Source organism: Solenopsis invicta, chromosome 2 (genome assembly GCF_016802725.1).
Source record: "Solenopsis invicta isolate M01_SB chromosome 2, UNIL_Sinv_3.0, whole genome shotgun sequence".
NCBI classification, from domain to species: Eukaryota; Metazoa; Arthropoda; class Insecta; order Hymenoptera; family Formicidae; genus Solenopsis; species Solenopsis invicta.
The window spans coordinates 11028428-11047077 of record NC_052665.1 but is presented as its reverse complement, the minus strand read 5'-3'; the positions used below and the strand labels follow the sequence as shown (position 1 = coordinate 11047077).

The following is an 18650-nucleotide window of genomic DNA, read 5'->3' as shown; positions in this document are numbered from 1 at the left end:
TTCTAACAATTCTAACAATTTCTAATCGGAGCAAATTCGGAGCAGAACGTTCGTCTCGCGTTTACGCTATTCTCGCTTGTTCTCGCGTTCTCTTTTTAACTTGCTTAACTACCATCTTGCGCGATCTTTGAGCCTCTGCCCAACAGCAGCCCAACGACCAAGCGCTTAGCGATGGTGCCCGTGATCCAAATGTGAAAGTTCGTCATTACCGCGATTGGCTGTGTTCGGTAAATGCGACGTGCAGGACGGGATCGAGTGCGCGTGTCCGACACGAGATACGAATCGACGACATCCGTTGAAAGGTGCCTGTCTCTCCCCGTCTTCGTCCCTTCGTCCCTCTCATTCTCTCTCACCGTCAGTGCACCACCGATTTTTTTACGCGCCTGCCTGCACCTCCTCGCCAGCTAGTGTGACTCATAATAACACGGTAATGACATTAGTGTTACACGCGACTACGTCTCACCCGCGGAGTGATTGCCCAAGATCCGTTCGTCTACACGGGGCCTCGAGAGCGCATTCGAAAAGCATTCCCGATCGAGTCCTGTCCATCCCGTGATCCTCCGATTCCGAAAATTCTCTATTGCGTGAGTAGAGTTGGTAGAGTTCCGCGCGAGAATCGCGGAATGCGCTTTCGACATGCATGAGACTAACGGCTCGGAGCTGTAACGCTAAGCAGTGCTAAGCGAGAAAAACATGTCGTTTCGATGATTGGATCTTCCTTCGTTTGTATCTTTGGCCGAGAGATTTTGTCACTCTTGCCTTCCTTGCAGGATGTCAGCGTGCAGCGCGTGAGAAAACAATCGTATCTGAAACTCGAAGTCCTTACGAGAATTGGAGAACAACAGGATTGCACACAACCTTTTGACCATCCACAAGAGCAATGATGGATTTAGATCCACCAGAATTTCTGTCCAAAGACGAGGAGATTCAATATTGGATGGATCTTGCGAATCAGTTGCTTCAAAGGTAGATCATATTTGTATCACGAGTTTTCGTGACGCTTAGTATCATAATCTATTGTGTCCAAGCATCAAGCATCATTGATGGTTATATATCAGACTATAAATGTATTATAGTTTATTATAGTTTGGTCTGCAATGAATCAATAGTTTATAGTCAGTAGTCTTAAGCCATGGTCGATGGCTTAAGATTACTGATTCATTGAACATCTAGCAGAATTTTTAAGCAATTTCATCAATTGAAAATTGTTACTTTTGCTATGGCCTGAGATATTTTATTTTTAAAGTACTACTGCTTTCTATGTGGCTGGAATACAAAATTTTATTTCATTACCTAAATTGAAACATACACTAGGCAACAAAATTATTACAACACTCATTTATACCAAAATTTTGCACAACTTCAAATAATCATAACTTTGTTAAAAATTATTGTACTTGAAAGATTTTTATTTTTTTTTTAAAGCTTAGAGTCTCTACTTTAAGGTGCATTTAGTTAATTTTGAATTTCTGCTTTCCTTTCATTGTTTCTTTAAAAGTAAGAATGTTCTGTTTCCAAACATTTGCATAGTTTGACGCACTTCACGGGATAGGATGAATTTTTTTCGCAAATGTCACGATAGCCATGACATGGTAAAATTTGAAGTTTTTCCTTGAAAGCAAATTGAAAAAAATCAGGTTTGTACGATTTTTTTTCAAGGAGTTAGTACTTATCAAAGTTATATATGCATTTTTGTTAGTTACCACCAGCATTACCCAGATTTCGATTTGTCTTATTGATGATGAGGCGATCTTCTCTAGCTGACGTTATTCGTCTTCGATCTTGTTCTCTTTTTCGACGAAATCTGCCTGTTTCTTGATAACGAGCCCAAACTCGAAAGATAGAGAATTGATGAACACCTATTTTTTTGCAACATAATTTTGATACAATCCTTTAAAAGAGCAATGATTTGCACACTTTGAATTTTGTTCAAACTAGGCATTGTTACGACTTTATCGTTTGCTTCTTAAGTGATATAGTAAAGAATAAGTTTACGCTTATATAGAGTTTTGGTATTTACAGTTTTTACATTATTCAGATAAATGCTGTGAAATGTAGCGATTTACATTGATTCTCATAAAAACTGTAAACACCAAAACTCTATATAAGCATAAACTTATTCTTTACTGTATCACTCGAGAAGCAAACGATAAAGTCGTAACAATGCCTAGCTTAAACAAAATTCAATGTGCGCAAATCATTGCTCTTTTGGAAGGATTGTATCAAAGTTATGTTACAAGGAGAATAGGTGTTCTCGATCTTCTATCTCTCGAGTTTGGGCTCGTTATCAAGAAACAGGCGAATTTCGTCGAAGAAGACAGGGTCGAAAACGAATAACGTCAGCTAGGGAAGATCACCTCATCATCAATGAGACAAATCAAAATCCGAGAATGCTGGCGGTAACTGACAAAAATGCATAACTTTGATACATTCTAACTCTTCAAAAAAAAATCATACAAACCTGATTTTTTTTCAATTTGCAGAGAAAACTCCAAATTTTACGATAACTATTGTGACATTTGTAAAAAAAATTTATCCTATCTGGTGGAGTGCGTCAAATTATGCAAATGTTTGGAAACAAAACACGTCCTTACTTTTAAAGAAACAGCGGAAGGAGAAAAGCGGAAATTTAAATTTGATCAAATGCACCTTAAAGTAGAGACTTTAAGCTTTAAAATAAAAAAAAAAAACTTTCAAGTATGATAATTTTTAACGAAGTTATGATTATTTGAAGTTGTGCAAAATTTTGGTATAAATGAGTGTTGCGATAATTTTGTTGCTTAGTGTATTTAACTTTTATTGTTAATTATTTAATTGCAGTGATTGAACAAATAAACCATGATTTGTGCATCCTGCACAAATTTTTGATGATTCTTTGTAGTTTTGTTATTATTTATACATAATAAATATACAATGAAGACAGCTAACAATTTCTCTCTGAAGTAACAGAGTTAAAAATAGTGTTTATTATTATCACAGGAAAGACGATGTTGAGCGGGAACTGGAAGAGTTCCAAGAGAATTCGCAGATGCTGGAGAAAGAACTGGAGACATCTCTGGAACAAGCGGAAAAGACAAACAGAGAATTGAGACAGAGAAATACGAGACTCGCCACAGAAGTTGAACAGTTAAGAACACGACTAGATCAGCAGTCTACTGATTGTGCCATGTTCCAAGGAAAGGCACAAGATTTACAGCAGCAACATGAGCACCTACTGAAGTACATTAGAGAACTCGAACAAAAAAATGACGACTTAGAAAGAGCACATAGGTATTTAATATTTTTGTACTAAACCAATTGTTAGTAATTTGATAATTAATAAAAACCATGATATTTCTCTTGCAGGATAAATAGGGTCACAGAAGAGGAAATAGAAGCTAAGTTTAATTTAGCTATAGAAAAGAATGCCTTGCTTGAATCAGAACTTGATGAAAAAGAGAGCCTAAAAGTCATAGTGCAAAGACTAATGGACGAAGTTAGAGGTAGTATTAATTCTTCTCTTATTTTATTTAATATGTTATTTCGTAACGATAGTTAATATTTTGCGATATTTTAGACTTGAAACAGGAGATACAAGTACATGAAAGACATCACGCCGATAATAACAAGTCTGCTGAAAGAGTTCGTAATAGCATCGTCGATAGTAATAAGCTACAGGCTGAATTGGAGTCGAATTCACCCGCTAGCCAAATAGTCCCACAAACCATACCTCAAAATAATACGACCTCACCGATAAAAAGTAAGTTGTACAAAACTTTTGCTAAGGCAAAGTGCATTTTTCACTTTATATCGAAAAAGCAATCATCAAAATTGATAAATGTGACAAATCATGCAGACGAAAAAGAATGATTAAGAAGATAAAAATATGGATAAACGTTTGTACGTGTACTGCATAAAGTGAAAATTTCTAAAAAAAGATAGTTATATATTACAATCTTTCTTCTGTGTTTTACTTTTATGGTTTATTTCATTATTTTTCTTGAGATATTTAACATGTTATGAAATTAAAAAGAGATTGGAACAATGTGCAGTATGTACTGATGTAACTAAATAAATGTTTTTTGCAGTATTTTCTTTTTCTGTTTTACCTTTTCCAAAAAATCTTTTGATATTAAAATTATTTCAGTCTAATGATAGAATTCATCAAATTTACAATTATAATTTTATTTTATCACGGATGATATTAATAATTATAAGTCATATTAATTTTTATTCTTGTGTTTTTCACTAGTTGGACACGGGATGGTAGGGGGTGTTATTGGAAACAATAATAACAATATGAGCCAACCCTTGCCACCCTGCACTAGAATACTGGCAATGAATATGATTGGTGACCTTATGCGAAAAGTTGGGGTAAGCATAAGCAATACTTTAATAATTTTCTATACTACACTCCAAGTTTTATAAGCTTGAAGCATGGCTTGTATGTTTTTCTGTATCTTTACTCTCATAAATTTGTACCATTTATAGTTGCAGTATATGAATTTGATGGTACCAAGCAATTATCTGTGTTGATAATTCAGTTTTTAATAATTCTTCTAGTCAAGCGCTATACTTATTCGTTTAAAGATATTGTATCACAGTTAAGTCGATAATTATATATAATATACGACAGATGTAAATATTTCGTATACATTATCAGTAAGTCGAACTTGATTTGCACTTGGAATCGATGGGAGTTAGTGTGATGTAGCTGGCATTTTGGTAGCTTGACAGGTGGGTCTGTATGGGCTGTAGGAGAATAAAATGCACTTGTCCAAGCGGACAAAAATCGAATACCACCTCGTCTACTGGCCTATCGGCGGCCCAGACTCACGCGTCTACTCAGTGTATAAGGCAACAACCTAGACCGACCGCGTGCAGATCTTCATCGTGATTTCTCATCATTAAATTATTTTACATCTCCTTAAAGAGCAGGTCTCGGTATTTTATTTTCTCGTTATTACAAACGCTTTTGGTCATCCACGTTCACTATCATGATTTGTACATTGCTGAATATTCCAATGCCCCAATTTCATTGTTAAAACAATGACTGCTCCTAATATTGTTAACCTAACATTTGTCGCAATCTTATTAATTCAACATTTGTTGCAATTTTGTCAACATAACATTTGTGTACCGTGTATTGCACCGAAGGTATTATTAAAAAGTAACTTATTTCTGATCATAATTGTTCTTCTCTACAGGCGTTGGAGAACAAGCTGAACACATGCAGAAACGCGTTTCGAGAAGATCAAGTTCGTCAAGATCTCTACAGGTAACACAACAGTCACGTTTTAATCATATTAAATTGTATTGTACTCTTATTCCATCGTGCACTGTACTCACAAGTAAATATCATGTACCTATGTCTCACGATACATTTTCATTATCTTGCCGTTAATAATTAATCTCAAAAGCACGTTCTTTGAAAAATCTCGAAATTTCGGACAAAATTGCACGAAATGGTACATGATATACTCACTGACTTAATCGTACTTATTGTTAGCGTAATAATGTTGGTTGTGTTTTTATTGATTATGCTTGTCACGGTCAGCGCCAAGGCCTTCAATTTATACATATTTATAAGGCTTTTTATGCAATATTATGTAGTACTGATTTTCCTAGAATCTGAGATGTTTAATAGAGATAGATTTTACTTAATAGACGACTGCCCTTATTACATAGCAAAGATTCTTTATTTTAATTATGCAATTAAAAATTTCTTTATGGTATATTTATCTTAATTTGCTTAGTCACGACTATTTATAATACGTTGCTTCTTTATCTTATAAATAAGAAGGTCATAGCTTGTCCGCTTATGCTTCTTAGACCATTGTTAAAATCAAGTGTACAAGTAATTAATGACAATGACATAGTATTTTAATCATTTCCTGTATTTTCTAAACATGTTGTGCCATGTTTGAACATGTTCAAAAATAAATGTCATTATTTTTTTATTAGAAGCTACATGTGCAGCTAAATTTTATTTGATTGGATTTAATAATTTTTCGAAGTTAAAAATTTATTTATGTACATATTTATTTTCCGAGATAAATGTGTATCATAATTCTTCATATTTATGTCGTATGCACATGAAAAATCTTATGCAAAGTGCAATAGATACATTTCCTTCAATGTTTAAATTTGTACATACTTGTATAAATTTAAACATAAAGTAGCTTTACTGTTAAAATATAATATACATGCGCGTATGTAATTTGATTATCTCAGTTACAATTCGCGTCGTTCCATTGGAGTCATAAATAACAGCAATGTCCACTTGCTAGCAAATATTTCATAAGTCTTCCAGAAATTCGTTTCAAAAAACGAAATAAGCCATCGATTACAAAATGGACATTTTTATAATTAACACATTAGAGCTAAATGTCGCGGACGTGTAGAAAAAGATTCATCCAAGTACAAAATGTTTTAAAATTGTGGAAAACTGTGGTAATAAGCTTACGTATTCTCAAATTTAGCGTGTACATAATGTATATAGACACTAAGCACCACGGCATATGCAATTACATTAAGAATTTGTTCGGTTCTGTAAAACAAACACATGATGTGTGTGTGATGTTTAAACAGCTTTGAAACAGTGTTCACGTACATGATAAAGAATGTTTTTTTTTTACTCTACTTACTGCCATATTGAATAATTAGTCTATATTGACGAGAGATTATTTGTGGCTCAATCTATAAAAAGAAAGAGTATTAAATAGGGGTAGAAAATACCATATGTATCGCACAAAATATAAAATGCTACACTTGTGAGTCCCTCCTTGCATGAATAGCTACTGTTATTTTTACTCATCCTTATGCACAGTATGACAAAGGTGTCATTAAGTAATGTCACGTTTTCTATCAATGTACGTTTACAGAATCAAATTAATTTCGAGTTATATTTATTGCGCGTATTCAGCGAATCTATGCATAGATGTTAAATTACTGAATGTTCACTATTGCAAATGCTCGTTCGGGTATATTCTTTTTTTAAGTATTAGGTAAACTTAGCCATAACGAGATTGTTGCGTCTGTTCAATTAGAGCTAGACGACAGGTCCGAAGCCCAGCCACAGGAAACAACAACCACATTCGATTGTAAGCGAATATAATGGAAAGGATATAAAGTCGCAGCGATCATATGTCCGTACATCACGTTGCAATCCCGATGTTGACGTTAGTCGGAAATTTCATTAACAATAGATTCCGTTTGAATTTCTGTCAAGTCAGTCACCGAACGCTCACGCAAAATCGAAAAGTGTCCTGTTGTGTCTTGGCGTGAAAAATCGTTTCTGATGTACAGGGACACAAGATAGTGTAAAATTTCCATGTATTCTTTAGTTGTACGGTTTCTCTCGGAGTGATATTGCGTGCTGACTGTCAACGACACTTGTTGCGGTATTTTATGAGAAAATATCGTGTAGAATAATTATAACGGCAAGTCGATGAGTCATCACTGTAATATCCGATTATTCCAAGTATGAGATAGGTTTTGAATGATTGCCGTAATTTTTGTCAGTGATATTTTTTCAATGGTACTGACAAACGCCGTTGACAGAAAATGCAGTACCGCGATAGTATACCGTATAGTGTCTGATTTTTTGTCACAATAAATGAAGAATATATTTTATAATTATTTAAAAAAAACAACTCACGTATACATAAACGTCGCTGTAATAAAAAATATATTGGTACTGACAACTTTAATCGACTTCTCTACTGACTATGCTAATGTTCAAGCCTATATTATGCTACATTAATATAACAAGTATATATGATCGCCACGCGTACATCAACGTATAAGCGTGTAGCAAACGAAAATTAATTGTCATGTAAATATAACAGAATAACAATAAGAAAAAAAGTAACAAAGTATATCGTTACTTGTATATCTGAATCAGGTACTCTTTTTCTCTTTGCATTAATCGCGTCGAGACGTTTTGTAATTTCCTTCTCCGACACCGCGCGATGCTACAAAGGTCGCTTAAAAAGAGGAAATTTGTAAATATATACGCACACGAGGACTCGAGGCAATAGGATATAAAGCTATGCGAAAATCTGATTTCGTGATCGTACGAAATTAAGGGTCTCGATAAAATCTTGTATTTTTTTTATCAGAGACAATATTAAAGAAAAGATGTAGACGTTGCAAAGTAAAATAATAACACGTTTGATTCGTGAAATTCTTTGAATGTACTCTCCTCGAATTTGTGTTTGTGGCTTTCTATGTTGTTACCTCGAGCACTTCGCGTGTATTAAATACACGTAGCAGTGATGGAAGAAAAATCATTATTTATTACGAATGAAATATTTGTGACGTTTGTAGGTAATTAAACAAGTAATAAATAATTTATGAACTTAATAATTAATTAACGCGTAGGTTATAATATAATTTACCATTGTCTATAAATAATTAATGCGTATACTTTGTAAAAATGTGTACTTTTAGCGCTTCAAACGTATTTCTACAAACGTAATTCTATTTTTTTAATATTCTATAAATAAAATTCCTTAATTGGAAAAGTAATTACTTTTTTGCGATGAATGATCGGATAGATTCCAATAATTAGATTTACATGTTTATTACAACAAAGGCTAGAAAAAAATGCGATTGTGTCGATATTTAGAAATAAAGTTTAGTTGTTTAAATTGTATCACGAGAGAAAAAAGAAACAAATTATTGTCCTGAATAGAAAAATCATAATCGAGTTATATTATTATGAAAATGTGAATTTCACTTAATAAAACTCATTAATTTTGACGTACATCGTTGTTCATGTCGTGATTCACATAAATCTTAGGTCTGTCCTTTTCAGCTAAACTTGTTGGTCTTTTCCTTTTCACCGCGAAGAGAAGGAAAAAAAGAAACTAAAAAGAACAGACATGATATGTTTAGCTTCACAGGCGACTCGGCTGGAGTTCAGACAAAGTTAAGGTAAAAGTCGTGCGAATTTAGATTTATTTACGAAATGCGTTTATTTTTACACAAATTTTTACACAATGCTTAGGTGATCAAAATGATTTATGTAACTCGAGTACAGAGATCTAATACGTTAAGCACTACGTCAGGATATCTATGAAGGTGTCTTAATCTAATGCACACTTTTTTCGAGTACTAATAATGATATAATGACGTTGTTATGCATAATATTAATGACGACAAAAAAAAAACGATAATTAGTGGTGAAAGGAAAGAAACGCTAATGAACAATGTCTAATCAAAATTACTTAACAAAACTGTCAGCGTAAATAAAATCTAATGTAAATCTATGAATATCCGCCCGGTATCTGTAAGTGTAAACTAAGAAGCTGTGTCAAGTGGCAAAGTTTCGAAGAAAAAAAAAAAATTTCGACGATGTCGCGAAATCCAATCGAATTCCATACATAGTTAGAAAATGGGGAGCAATTACCGGAGGGATAATGCTACAGCGCGTGTTTATGCGAGTAAAACAATATGCAAGAGCTTGGAATGAAGGTGCTTCATCCATGACGATTGCGAACGATAATTAATATTAATTAATAATAATAATAATAATAATGATGATCGCAGTGAACGGTATGTATGAGAATTACATAGCGTCTCTTAAGCACGCTCGCCGCGGATTCGCCGAGCCAGCTGGATGTCTTTAGGCATGATCGTGACGCGCTTCGCGTGGATCGCGCACAGATTGGTGTCCTCGAAGAGACCGACGAGATACGCCTCAGACGCTTCCTGGAGGGCGCCTATAGCGGCGCTCTGGAAGCGCAGATCGGTCTTGAAATCCTGCGCGATTTCACGAACCAGCCGCTGGAACGGCAACTTCCTGATCAGCAACTCGGTCGACTTCTGGTATCTTCGAATTTCTCGAAGTGCCACGGTACCGGGCCTGCCACGGAAATCGCATAAACGCTATAGTCATACGAGCTGTTCCGAGCGACGATCGACAACGTTTCGCCGGTTTCGCGACGCGTCCTTTCTTTTTTTTTCTTTCTTTTTCTCTTCATACCTGTAACGATGCGGCTTCTTTACACCACCGGTGGACGGTGCGCTCTTCCTGGCGGCCTTCGTCGCCAGTTGTTTACGGGGAGCTTTACCTCCCGTCGATTTACGGGCCGTCTGCTTGGTACGTGCCATGATTCAACCTACGAGAATCGTCGACTAAATACCACTTTGGATATAACGGCGAGGGAGCGGGCAAAAGGGAGATTCCGCGGTGTCGTAAAAAAAATTTTCTTCAAACGGATTCTTAATAGGAAAATTCGATTTGCGCGGTCGCATTCGACATTCTCATATTCTCCCTTCCCTTTGGACTCTGTTGTCATTAATTGCATGGAATTGGAGACTGGAATGACGGGATGCAGCGCAGTCATTGACAATTTCTAATCGCGACGATGCTCACGGAAGAATGGGAAAAGCGCCCGGTGGTGGGGCGGGGGCTAATAGTCGCCGAGTAGGAGTCAGTAGGAGTGCACCCGTACGCGCGGAGGAACCGCCGAGAAAACGACGCGCGTTGCGCAATGAGGAACGAACTTTCGTTCCCCCTGCGACGACGAGGAGGGGCGATGGAAGAAAAAGGAGTGGGGAAGAGCGAGAGAGAGAGGGAGAGGGGCGAAGGAGAGAAAGAAAAGGAAAAAAAACCCACGCGCTGTCAGCCGAGGAGTAGCGTTGTCTCGAGATTCCCAAATTCCCGACGGAGACGCTCTCGAGAGCAAATCGGTTCGATCAGCGAGGTTTCGATTGGGAACAAGAAACGGCGGTCGTGAACGACGACGACGACGACGACGACGACGCCGCCGTCACCGCCACCACCACTGCCGCCGCCGCCGCCGCCGCCGCTGCCGTCCGTCGTCGCGGCACGTTTCCACATCGCGAACGTCAGTCGCGCAAAATGGTGGCAAACGACGGAACGCGTAGCGTGAAAACTCGGCAGGAGATTTTCCCAGAAGTTGTCGACAGTTTCGCATTCCTCGGACTCTAATCCGGATTTTTGTATGCGCGCGCGCGCGCAAAACCAATTGTTCGGACAATCCGAGCGCGGGTCCGAATTTTTACCTACCTGAAACGAATTTCGAATACGAGCGGGGACGCGAAGCGAACTAGATACACTATCCGTTTCCTCGCACACTCCGATGGCAGTGGACGCTCTCCCAAGTCCACAGCTCTCTCGCGCGTCCCTACCGTCCCTCACCGCCCCCCTGGTCTGCACCCCCCTGATCTCCGCCACCGCCACCGCCGCCGCGCCGCGGGAAATTAAATCGCGCGAGAGGCACGTAGGAGCCCGCGGTGCGTGTACTCGGCCAATCCGACGGCGGACCGTCGACCGGTCGACGCACCTTATTGGTCGCCGTGGCATCGAGTGCGGCGCGAGTGCCCTGTCAATCGCCTACGATACGCTCACCCGACCGCGTTGGAACCCGCGTCTCTCCTCCACCCCGCGACAACACTCCGTTCCCCCGTCCTTCCCCCAAACTCTGCTTCGCTCGCATTCGCACCGATGATTCTCCGAAGCCGAACCGTGCACTCCTCTCTCGCGCGCGCGGAAGAACGCGGACAATGTCGCGTCGCGTATATACACGAGAACGGGAGCTCCGTCATCTCGCGAGGGGCGGGCGGCGAGGGAGGGCGAGAATTCGATGGATCGATGAACGACGCGGAAATCTAATGACTTTTTCAGGGATGTAAATGCCCGCGCGTTGCTCTCGGCCCTCGAGCGACGATTTTCCGACGGGAGCGCGAGCCGTGAGCGAGGATCAATAACGGCGACGTAGAGAGACGGGACGCTTTACGCTCGCGCGTAATCGCACTCACGTGACCGCCGTTGCATCCGCGCTTTGTTTGGCTGGACAACGCAACGCCGACCGTCCTCGCCCGGGCCTACCTAGATTCTCGATAAGAGCCGATAAGCATCCGCGCGAAAGTAAATACACGACGAGAATCGTGGGCGCGCGCGCGCGCGCGAAATCGACCGCCTTCCGATAGTTCCAATTGAGAAGCAGTCGCGGCCAGCGGCCCGAGTCGACCGCAGCACGCTTGACGCTATAAATGTAGGATATGGCCATGGAGGTCCAGGGGCGAGGAAGCGGGGGGAGAAAGAGGCGAGAGAGCTTTGTTTCTACACGAATGCGACCCTGTCGGGCGACCGTCGGAGACTCTCTATACACGGACGACGCTTGCAGTTGACCCAGAGAGAGACACGCCAAGAGAAAAATCCTTTTATCGTAGGAATTAGACGCTAGGTCGAGGAAGAGACTCTCGCTTTTTCTTCGTTTAAGAACCGTTTTCGTCGCGCGCACGCGAATCAAAGAGAAAATCAAGCGCGTAGCGATTCCTCCGCGCGCGCGCGTGTTGCACGTATTCGCCACGATTGTCCGCGCGAAATAGTCCCATGTTTGGCCTCCTCCCGCTCGATATATATACTCACAGCTCAATTATCGCACGCAAATTTTCTCGTCGTATCGTCTGATCTAATCAGGGTTAATCCGTCACACCGCAGATCGTGACGAAAGATAGAAAAAGGAGCGAGAGACAGATAGACGAGCGGAGAATGCGTGTGTCGAAAAGCGACGACGCGACGCTACTGTTTACACGGGAGAAAGGCGGCTATTCGCGCGATAATAGCGGGGCCGGCTGGCTGTGACGTAGAGCAGGACTATTTCGCGCTGTTACGGCGCCTCGTCGTATCGATCCGCGAAATCGTAAGAGATCGATGCCCGGCCTATAGCCGCGCGCGAGAGAGAGAGAGATGGATGGAAAGAGAAGAGCTTCGCACGCGCAATTACGCACGTTCCTTCGCTAGATTTTTTTCGCACTCGTGTAGGACACGATACATATAGAGCCACGCGCGTCACACGCATCGTCCTCGTCTCGCGCGAATCGATAGCGACGTGCAGGTTCATGCAGCTCCGTGCAAATGTCTGCACAGGCGCGCACGAGCCTCTACCGGCTTTCGAGACAGCCCGGACGTAGAAAGCGATATATATCTATATCGCAGACATAGTAAGAATAGACCGAGCGTGTCTAACGTTAGAAGAAAAAACAAGGCAGTTATAGCATTTCTCTCTCTCTCTCTCTCTTATTCATACAATTGTCTCCACTCTTTGTATTATTATCTTATGTCTCTTTATGTTGCATCTTTTCTTTAAGTTTCACGTTTTGTGCTCAGTTTATCCTTTTTTTATACTCTTTACATACACACGAAACAAAATCGTACATATTGTATTGTATTATATATATATATATATATATATATATATATATATATAAACGACATAAAAAAAACAATCCTCATTACATCCATTAGAAAATGTATTTTATAGTATTGTTACACATTCTTCAGATTAATAACGCTATAATAGTAAAGATAATTACAACCTATAATTGTGAATTCGACAAGAGAGATGCACTTGGGATGAAAAACTATCAAAAACCGTTCTACTCAAGTTAATAAACAATAATAATTTGTGTCAAATCAGCCAGAAAGCAAAAAAAAAAACATGCCACACACGTATCTTTTAATTCGGTAATAATGTTATCTTGCAAATATTCCTGCAAACAAAAATATTATTTTGCGCAATGCCAATCGCAACTCTCTTACCGCATTTTCAATAATATGTGTGTATATTATATAATATATATTAATGCATACAGGTTTTTTTTTTAATTTTTTAATTCGGGTTTTGTAAATCAACGATTAAACAATCGCAACTTCACTCCGCATCTTTGCATAATGATCAATCGTTGAATTACAGAACTTGTTTTACATCTCTCTCACATAAAACACTTGTTTTCTAAGCTTACAATTAATATATTCATGAATGGATGTTCTGATATTATCCACTACAGGTAGATTTTTTTAATTCTAACACGTGAGGACTAAATGGAAAACGAGCTACGTGTATGGTGTAATATCATTACCAATAAACAACTAATAAACTACCTTCTCTAGTAGTCATTGACTGTAGATAAATCCCTTTGTAGGAAAGGTGCTTAGAAATTTGAATAAATTTTGTAGAATCAAAGAAAAAATCTGTGTAACAGCGATGTTTCACTCTTGTGAAACGCGATGATTTACGGTGAGTAACGATTTAAAATAAAGTGCTAAAACCTGGCGTTCTACGAAAAAGGTACGTGAAATCTATGCGATATATTGCTGTAAGTTTTAATCTTGCGATATATCCAAATGTAAAAAAAACTAATTGTTCTTGTGATCTCATGCTTATATCAAAATCAAATTCTCGTTTTTTTAATTTTTTAGCCTTTTTAATCTTTTTTTTATCATTGTATGAATCACATATAGTCTCATTAAATTAGTCCAATGACTCGCGCGTTTCTTCTCATGTCTTTTTCTGATGTCTATTACAGCGGTTGGCAGTGTCAACTATGATAAATAGTATATGGAAGAGAGTCAAGAAAATTTTAGATGATGTGGAAACATACCAATATCCAAATAATAATAAAATTAGAACGCTTGGTGTATTCGCAAATGGTGGATGTTTAAGCGCGTTCACCGCGAATTCGCCGTGCCAGCTGTATATCTTTTGGCATGATCGTGACACGTTTTGCGTGAATGGCGCACAAATTCGTGTCTTCGAACAGGCCGACCAGGTAAGCTTCCGACGCTTCCTGAAGGGCGCCTATCGCGGCGCTCTGAAAACGCAGATCGGTCTTGAAATCCTGGGCGATTTCACGAACCAGACGCTGGAACGGCAATTTCCTGATGAGCAACTCGGTAGATTTCTGGTATCTTCGGATTTCTCTCAGGGCTACAGTACCAGGCCTAAAAAAAATTATATTTGAGATTGAACAAAAAATTCCTTAAAAAAAAGTACTAAAACTCCTAAAAAAAAGCTCTTGAAACTCGAGAACTATCTCTCCAAGCAATATTAATTATTAATTCGAAATATTTAATTTTGACAATAACTCTAATATTTACATATAAATTAGTCACAATTTCTGTATAAAATTTTACCTAAATAATTGTCTAATTTACATCTACACATTAAAATTACTGACAAAATTCAACTACAACACTTAAAATTATTAAATTATTGTGCAAATTTTTTTTTAATTGTCAAGTTGACAGACATTTGTATTATATTTGAAATAATACAATTTATAAAAAAAAAAATTATCTAGTTTGCACAATATACGTGTACATAGGTACCTGTAACGATGCGGCTTCTTGACGCCTCCAGTGGACGGCGCGCTTTTACGCGCCGCTTTGGTGGCGAGCTGCTTCCTGGGTGCTTTTCCACCCGTTGACTTACGAGCTGTCTGCTTGGTACGTGCCATGCTGCGTTCGAGCTTTCGTCGTTTTCTTCCTTTCTATCGCGGACTTCTGTCCCTAGGGGGACAAAGCACAAAGTTATATACGTTACAGACGCTTATTACTCGGTAGGGGGGAGAGAGCCTTCTATGATTCTACTACCGTCGAACAACGCACAACTTACGATTCACAGAGGGAAGCCGAGAGGCGGGAAGAGGAGAGAGGGCGACGAACGAAGAGAAAGGGCGGAACGGCGGGGGGAGAGGAAAAAAAAGAAAACGGTTGGAGACAAAAGTCCCTCTTTTGAAAATCGAAGGGCGCGTGAATGTCGATGAACGAAAACACGCTTTAAATCGCGATCAATTTCGGCAAGAGCGAGACACGGCGACTAATATGTGGGCGTCCCGCGATTTCCCTCCAAAAGTGAATACACACAAACAAGATGGCGGCTCGGTCCGAATGCACTTTTCCGAGACGTATGAGCGAGAGGCGGCCCCGCCGAGTCACGCGCGCCGTGGACACGTTCTCTCGCGTCTTCGCTGTCGACGACGCGACGTCCCTCGCGTGTTCTCGCGCGTAATCGACATTCGCGTGAGATCGCGGTCAAGTACGCGCACATATTTCGATCGACTCGGCCACAAATTATCCGCGAGACAACTCACCTGATTATTCCTTCAAACGCAGAGAGAGACGCCTCTCACAAGTGACTTCGATCGAGAACGAACCTCACGACTGCTCACGACCACGACTGACGCGAACGCACGAAGACAACTGAGAGTCGGGAGTACTGTTATACCGTGTACGAAACAAATAAGAGCCGCGTACCGTCGTCAGAAGTGAAACTTGTCGACGTGCGCGCCGCACAATTGGTGGACGCGTCGCGAGATGCTCTACGATTGGCTAAAGTACCGCGAATGGCGTCATCGCGGTTGTCGTTTATCTATGTATGACCTACCGCATGACCGTTGTATGTTTGCAATCAGCCATGAAGTAGGAGGCCATGCAATCAACGGCAATTACTTTTCCAGCGCATCCATCCATCGGTGGGGATGACCGAGAAGACTGCGAAACGTGCGAGACCATGCGAGACGTGCGAAAAGAATCTGAGCTTAACAGAGTTACTGTTTCGGGGCCATTTTGCAGCACACGCTGTTGGAAGTAGGAATACTAGGAATATAGCTGTATTACATAGAGCCTACCAATCACAGAGTGAACCATCGTGTTATCAGCGTGCTGCAAAAAGGCTGCCAAACGGCAACTCCCACGAGTACCGGGCAACGACTTTGCGTTCCTTTGTATTTCGAAAACTATGTATTCTTAAAAACGACTTTGTATGATATTCGAAAGATATGTAGATACCATAAAAGGGGATTGTTTTTGTCTGGTGAAAACAAACTTAAACAAACTTTGACTAAAGTCACCCCTTCTAGTTCAAAGTCATGTCGTTTTCTGACCATATATGGTCAGAAAATATTTCAGCAAAAGGACAAAAAAATTAATGGGAATAATCTGTTGTGTTACAGTACATACATACATAGGGTACATGTATTCGGTCATGGTAATACATCTGCTTTAACACGTGGGCCTCAAACACCTCAAAGCGTGTGATGACGTCATGCATTAGCTTTGCTATTCTACGTCATAGAAAATACCCACGTGTCGTCACGTTGTGCAATTATTCCAAGTAAAATGCTCTAATTGATTATATGATAAACTGCAGAAACTGTAAAAAATTCAATTTTTTTCGTAATCTCGTCGTTCTAGACTTTATCAGGAGAATGAAGCCTTTCTGACACGTGGAAAAATTTTATCTAGAGCTGTTATTACAGATATTGATAACGCATTAGAAAAATTCATTAGCGGAAAATGTTAAGGTGCATTTAACGCGACGGCGGAATCGAATCCGTTTGAAATAGCACTTTATACTCACGAGTCTGTCCAAATTCCAGTAACACAATTCTTTCACTTCGTCATTCTTTCTTAGCTTATTACTATAGCTATTATAATTAATTGTGGACTTTCGAAAGAATCGCGAAATCACGGTTTAAATCTTATATATTAATGGAATCCGAGAATGGATTACATTGAAGTAGACAATTTCGAACGTGCATAAAATTCTAAGTGGATAAGATCCAAGAGCAGAATTCGTACCTGATTTTGTTCCTCGATTCTCTGCAGTGTACACAAGACTACGGAAACAGAAAAATAGAATCTACATTCATATCCGAAAAAAATCGATTCGACATATCCAACGGAAAATGAACCAATCACATTTTAAAGAATTTGGACAACTAATGTGTTGATTGGTAGAAAATATACAACATCTAGTTTAGAATTACAAAATTCCAAAGATAACTTTAGAACGTTCGAGAACATAAAAAAATTCCTCTTTTTAAACATTTCTTAACAAAGCTTCTTACATTTAATTGAATCATTACGTAAATATCAGATATGAGTCAGAATAGCTGTTTAACGTATATAAGTTAAATAAAATCACATTATAGTATGCAGACATGAAAATTTGAGGACTCGCATGATATTTGTTTCAACATTGATATATTCGATCGATTCTGCCTGACAGGCGGAAAAAAAATAAAAAACCGTTTCATACAATTCTATAATCGTAATTTTAAATGTTGAAAGAATATATCACAATTTTTTTAGATTTTTTAGATGGTAAAATCTTTTAAAAAAATATAACTCAATTGCGTTCAGAAACAACAGCCGGATAAATCCAGGTATCATTTTATCTTTGTTCAGTGAACAAGGATAAAATATCCGATGCTTTTAAATGCAGCCCAGATGATTACATTTAAGAGATATATCATACAATACTCTAAAATATTCATCTAACACGTCACGTGTTATTAGGGAATATTTATAATTCTTTTTCCTGAGAAGATTTAAAGATATCGTTTAGTTTTCCGGTTCCTTAGTATCTGCGTGTTTGCTAAGAAATTTGCACAATACCCAACATAATGCGCGCTAATTATCAACATTCTTGGTACTGTGCATTTGAATTAAACGCAAGCGCGTTTATTGTCAAAGATCACGATCATTATCAAAGATCTATGCAAAGTTTTTGTCGAGCAAGTCTGGAAATAATTGAAAAGCACTGACGTTATTAATTGATGGATTAAGAAGTTACGTACAATCTACAAACAATGTAGCAGGGAATGGAAAATAAAGAATAATCCAATATGTTGAATAAGAAAAAAATATAAAGCGTTTCTTATTTCCTATTCCGTTTATTATCGACCGGTTTCACTATCTCTTATTAGCCAGATCAGTCGATTAAATTTAAGAGGATGCTAAAGTATCATGAATTATCGACATTTACAGTGCACTAAATATCTTCAAATTGGCGTTACAGAATCACAAAAATTTTTTTTAGAATTAAAATACGCGTAAAAAGAAAGTG

General features: G+C 38.9%; 3 protein-coding genes across 10 annotated transcripts; 1 reads left to right on the top strand and 2 right to left on the bottom strand.

Moving 5' to 3' along the window:
• Window positions 1-14: 14 nt before the first annotated feature.
• LOC105195027 (nuclear distribution protein nudE-like 1-A) lies at window positions 15-8749 on the top strand. Of its 5 annotated transcripts, XR_005576726.1 has the most exons (9): window positions 17-427; window positions 771-966; window positions 2980-3270; window positions 3346-3482; window positions 3557-3739; window positions 4232-4353; window positions 4709-4917; window positions 5187-5257; window positions 7029-7043. XR_005576726.1 is itself a non-coding variant. In XM_026135630.2 (8 exons), the coding sequence occupies exons 2-7, from the start codon at window positions 881-883 to the stop codon at window positions 4874-4876; spliced, it is 987 nt and encodes a 328-aa protein (XP_025991415.1). In that variant the 5' UTR covers window positions 15-302; window positions 771-880; the 3' UTR covers window positions 4877-4917; window positions 5187-8749. The 5 variants fall into 5 exon arrangements, 4 of the variants coding, with proteins under 4 accessions (XP_025991415.1, XP_025991413.1, XP_025991416.1 ...); XM_026135630.2 differs by having other exon boundaries at window positions 15-302; window positions 5187-8749; XM_026135628.2 differs by having other exon boundaries at window positions 5187-8749.
• A 192-nt stretch (window positions 8750-8941) lies between these two features.
• On the bottom strand, window positions 8942-12542 carry LOC105194996 (histone H3.3A). 3 transcript variants are annotated; one of them, XM_011160165.2, is made up of 3 exons: window positions 12386-12542; window positions 9971-10106; window positions 8942-9850 (listed from the first exon to the last, which is right to left on the bottom strand). In XM_011160165.2, the coding sequence occupies exons 2-3, from the start codon at window positions 10096-10098 to the stop codon at window positions 9568-9570; spliced, it is 411 nt and encodes a 136-aa protein (XP_011158467.1). In that variant the 5' UTR covers window positions 10099-10106; window positions 12386-12542; the 3' UTR covers window positions 8942-9567. The 3 variants fall into 3 exon arrangements, with proteins under 3 accessions (XP_011158467.1, XP_011158466.1, XP_011158469.1); XM_011160164.3 differs by lacking the exon at window positions 12386-12542 and adding an exon at window positions 11021-11177; XM_011160167.2 differs by lacking the exon at window positions 12386-12542 and adding an exon at window positions 10607-10789.
• A 712-nt stretch (window positions 12543-13254) lies between these two features.
• On the bottom strand, window positions 13255-16059 carry LOC105194997 (histone H3.3A). 2 transcript variants are annotated; one of them, XM_011160169.3, is made up of 3 exons: window positions 15892-16059; window positions 15128-15307; window positions 13256-14740 (listed from the first exon to the last, which is right to left on the bottom strand). In XM_011160169.3, exons 2-3 carry the CDS (start codon window positions 15253-15255, stop codon window positions 14458-14460), a joined length of 411 nt encoding a protein of 136 aa, XP_011158471.1. In that variant the 5' UTR covers window positions 15256-15307; window positions 15892-16059; the 3' UTR covers window positions 13256-14457. The 2 variants fall into 2 exon arrangements, with proteins under 2 accessions (XP_039315701.1, XP_011158471.1); XM_039459767.1 differs by lacking the exon at window positions 15892-16059 and having other exon boundaries at window positions 13255-14740.
• Window positions 16060-18650: the final 2591 nt, after the last annotated feature.

Coding starts and splice junctions, on each gene's coding strand:
- LOC105195027 (XM_026135630.2), top strand. CDS start 881: ATGATGGATTTAGATCCACCAGAATTTCTGTCCAAAGACGAGGAGATT. Junction 3,483..3,556: donor ACTAATGGACGAAGTTAGAG/GTAGTATTAATT, acceptor GCGATATTTTAG/ACTTGAAACAGGAGATACAA. Junction 3,740..4,231: donor TACGACCTCACCGATAAAAA/GTAAGTTGTACA, acceptor GTTTTTCACTAG/TTGGACACGGGATGGTAGGG.
- LOC105194996 (XM_011160165.2), bottom strand. CDS start 10,098: ATGGCACGTACCAAGCAGACGGCCCGTAAATCGACGGGAGGTAAAGCT. Junction 9,851..9,970: donor AAGAAGCCGCATCGTTACAG/GTATGAAGAGAA, acceptor TTTCCGTGGCAG/GCCCGGTACCGTGGCACTTC.
- LOC105194997 (XM_011160169.3), bottom strand. CDS start 15,255: ATGGCACGTACCAAGCAGACAGCTCGTAAGTCAACGGGTGGAAAAGCA. Junction 14,741..15,127: donor AAGAAGCCGCATCGTTACAG/GTACCTATGTAC, acceptor AATTTTTTTTAG/GCCTGGTACTGTAGCCCTGA.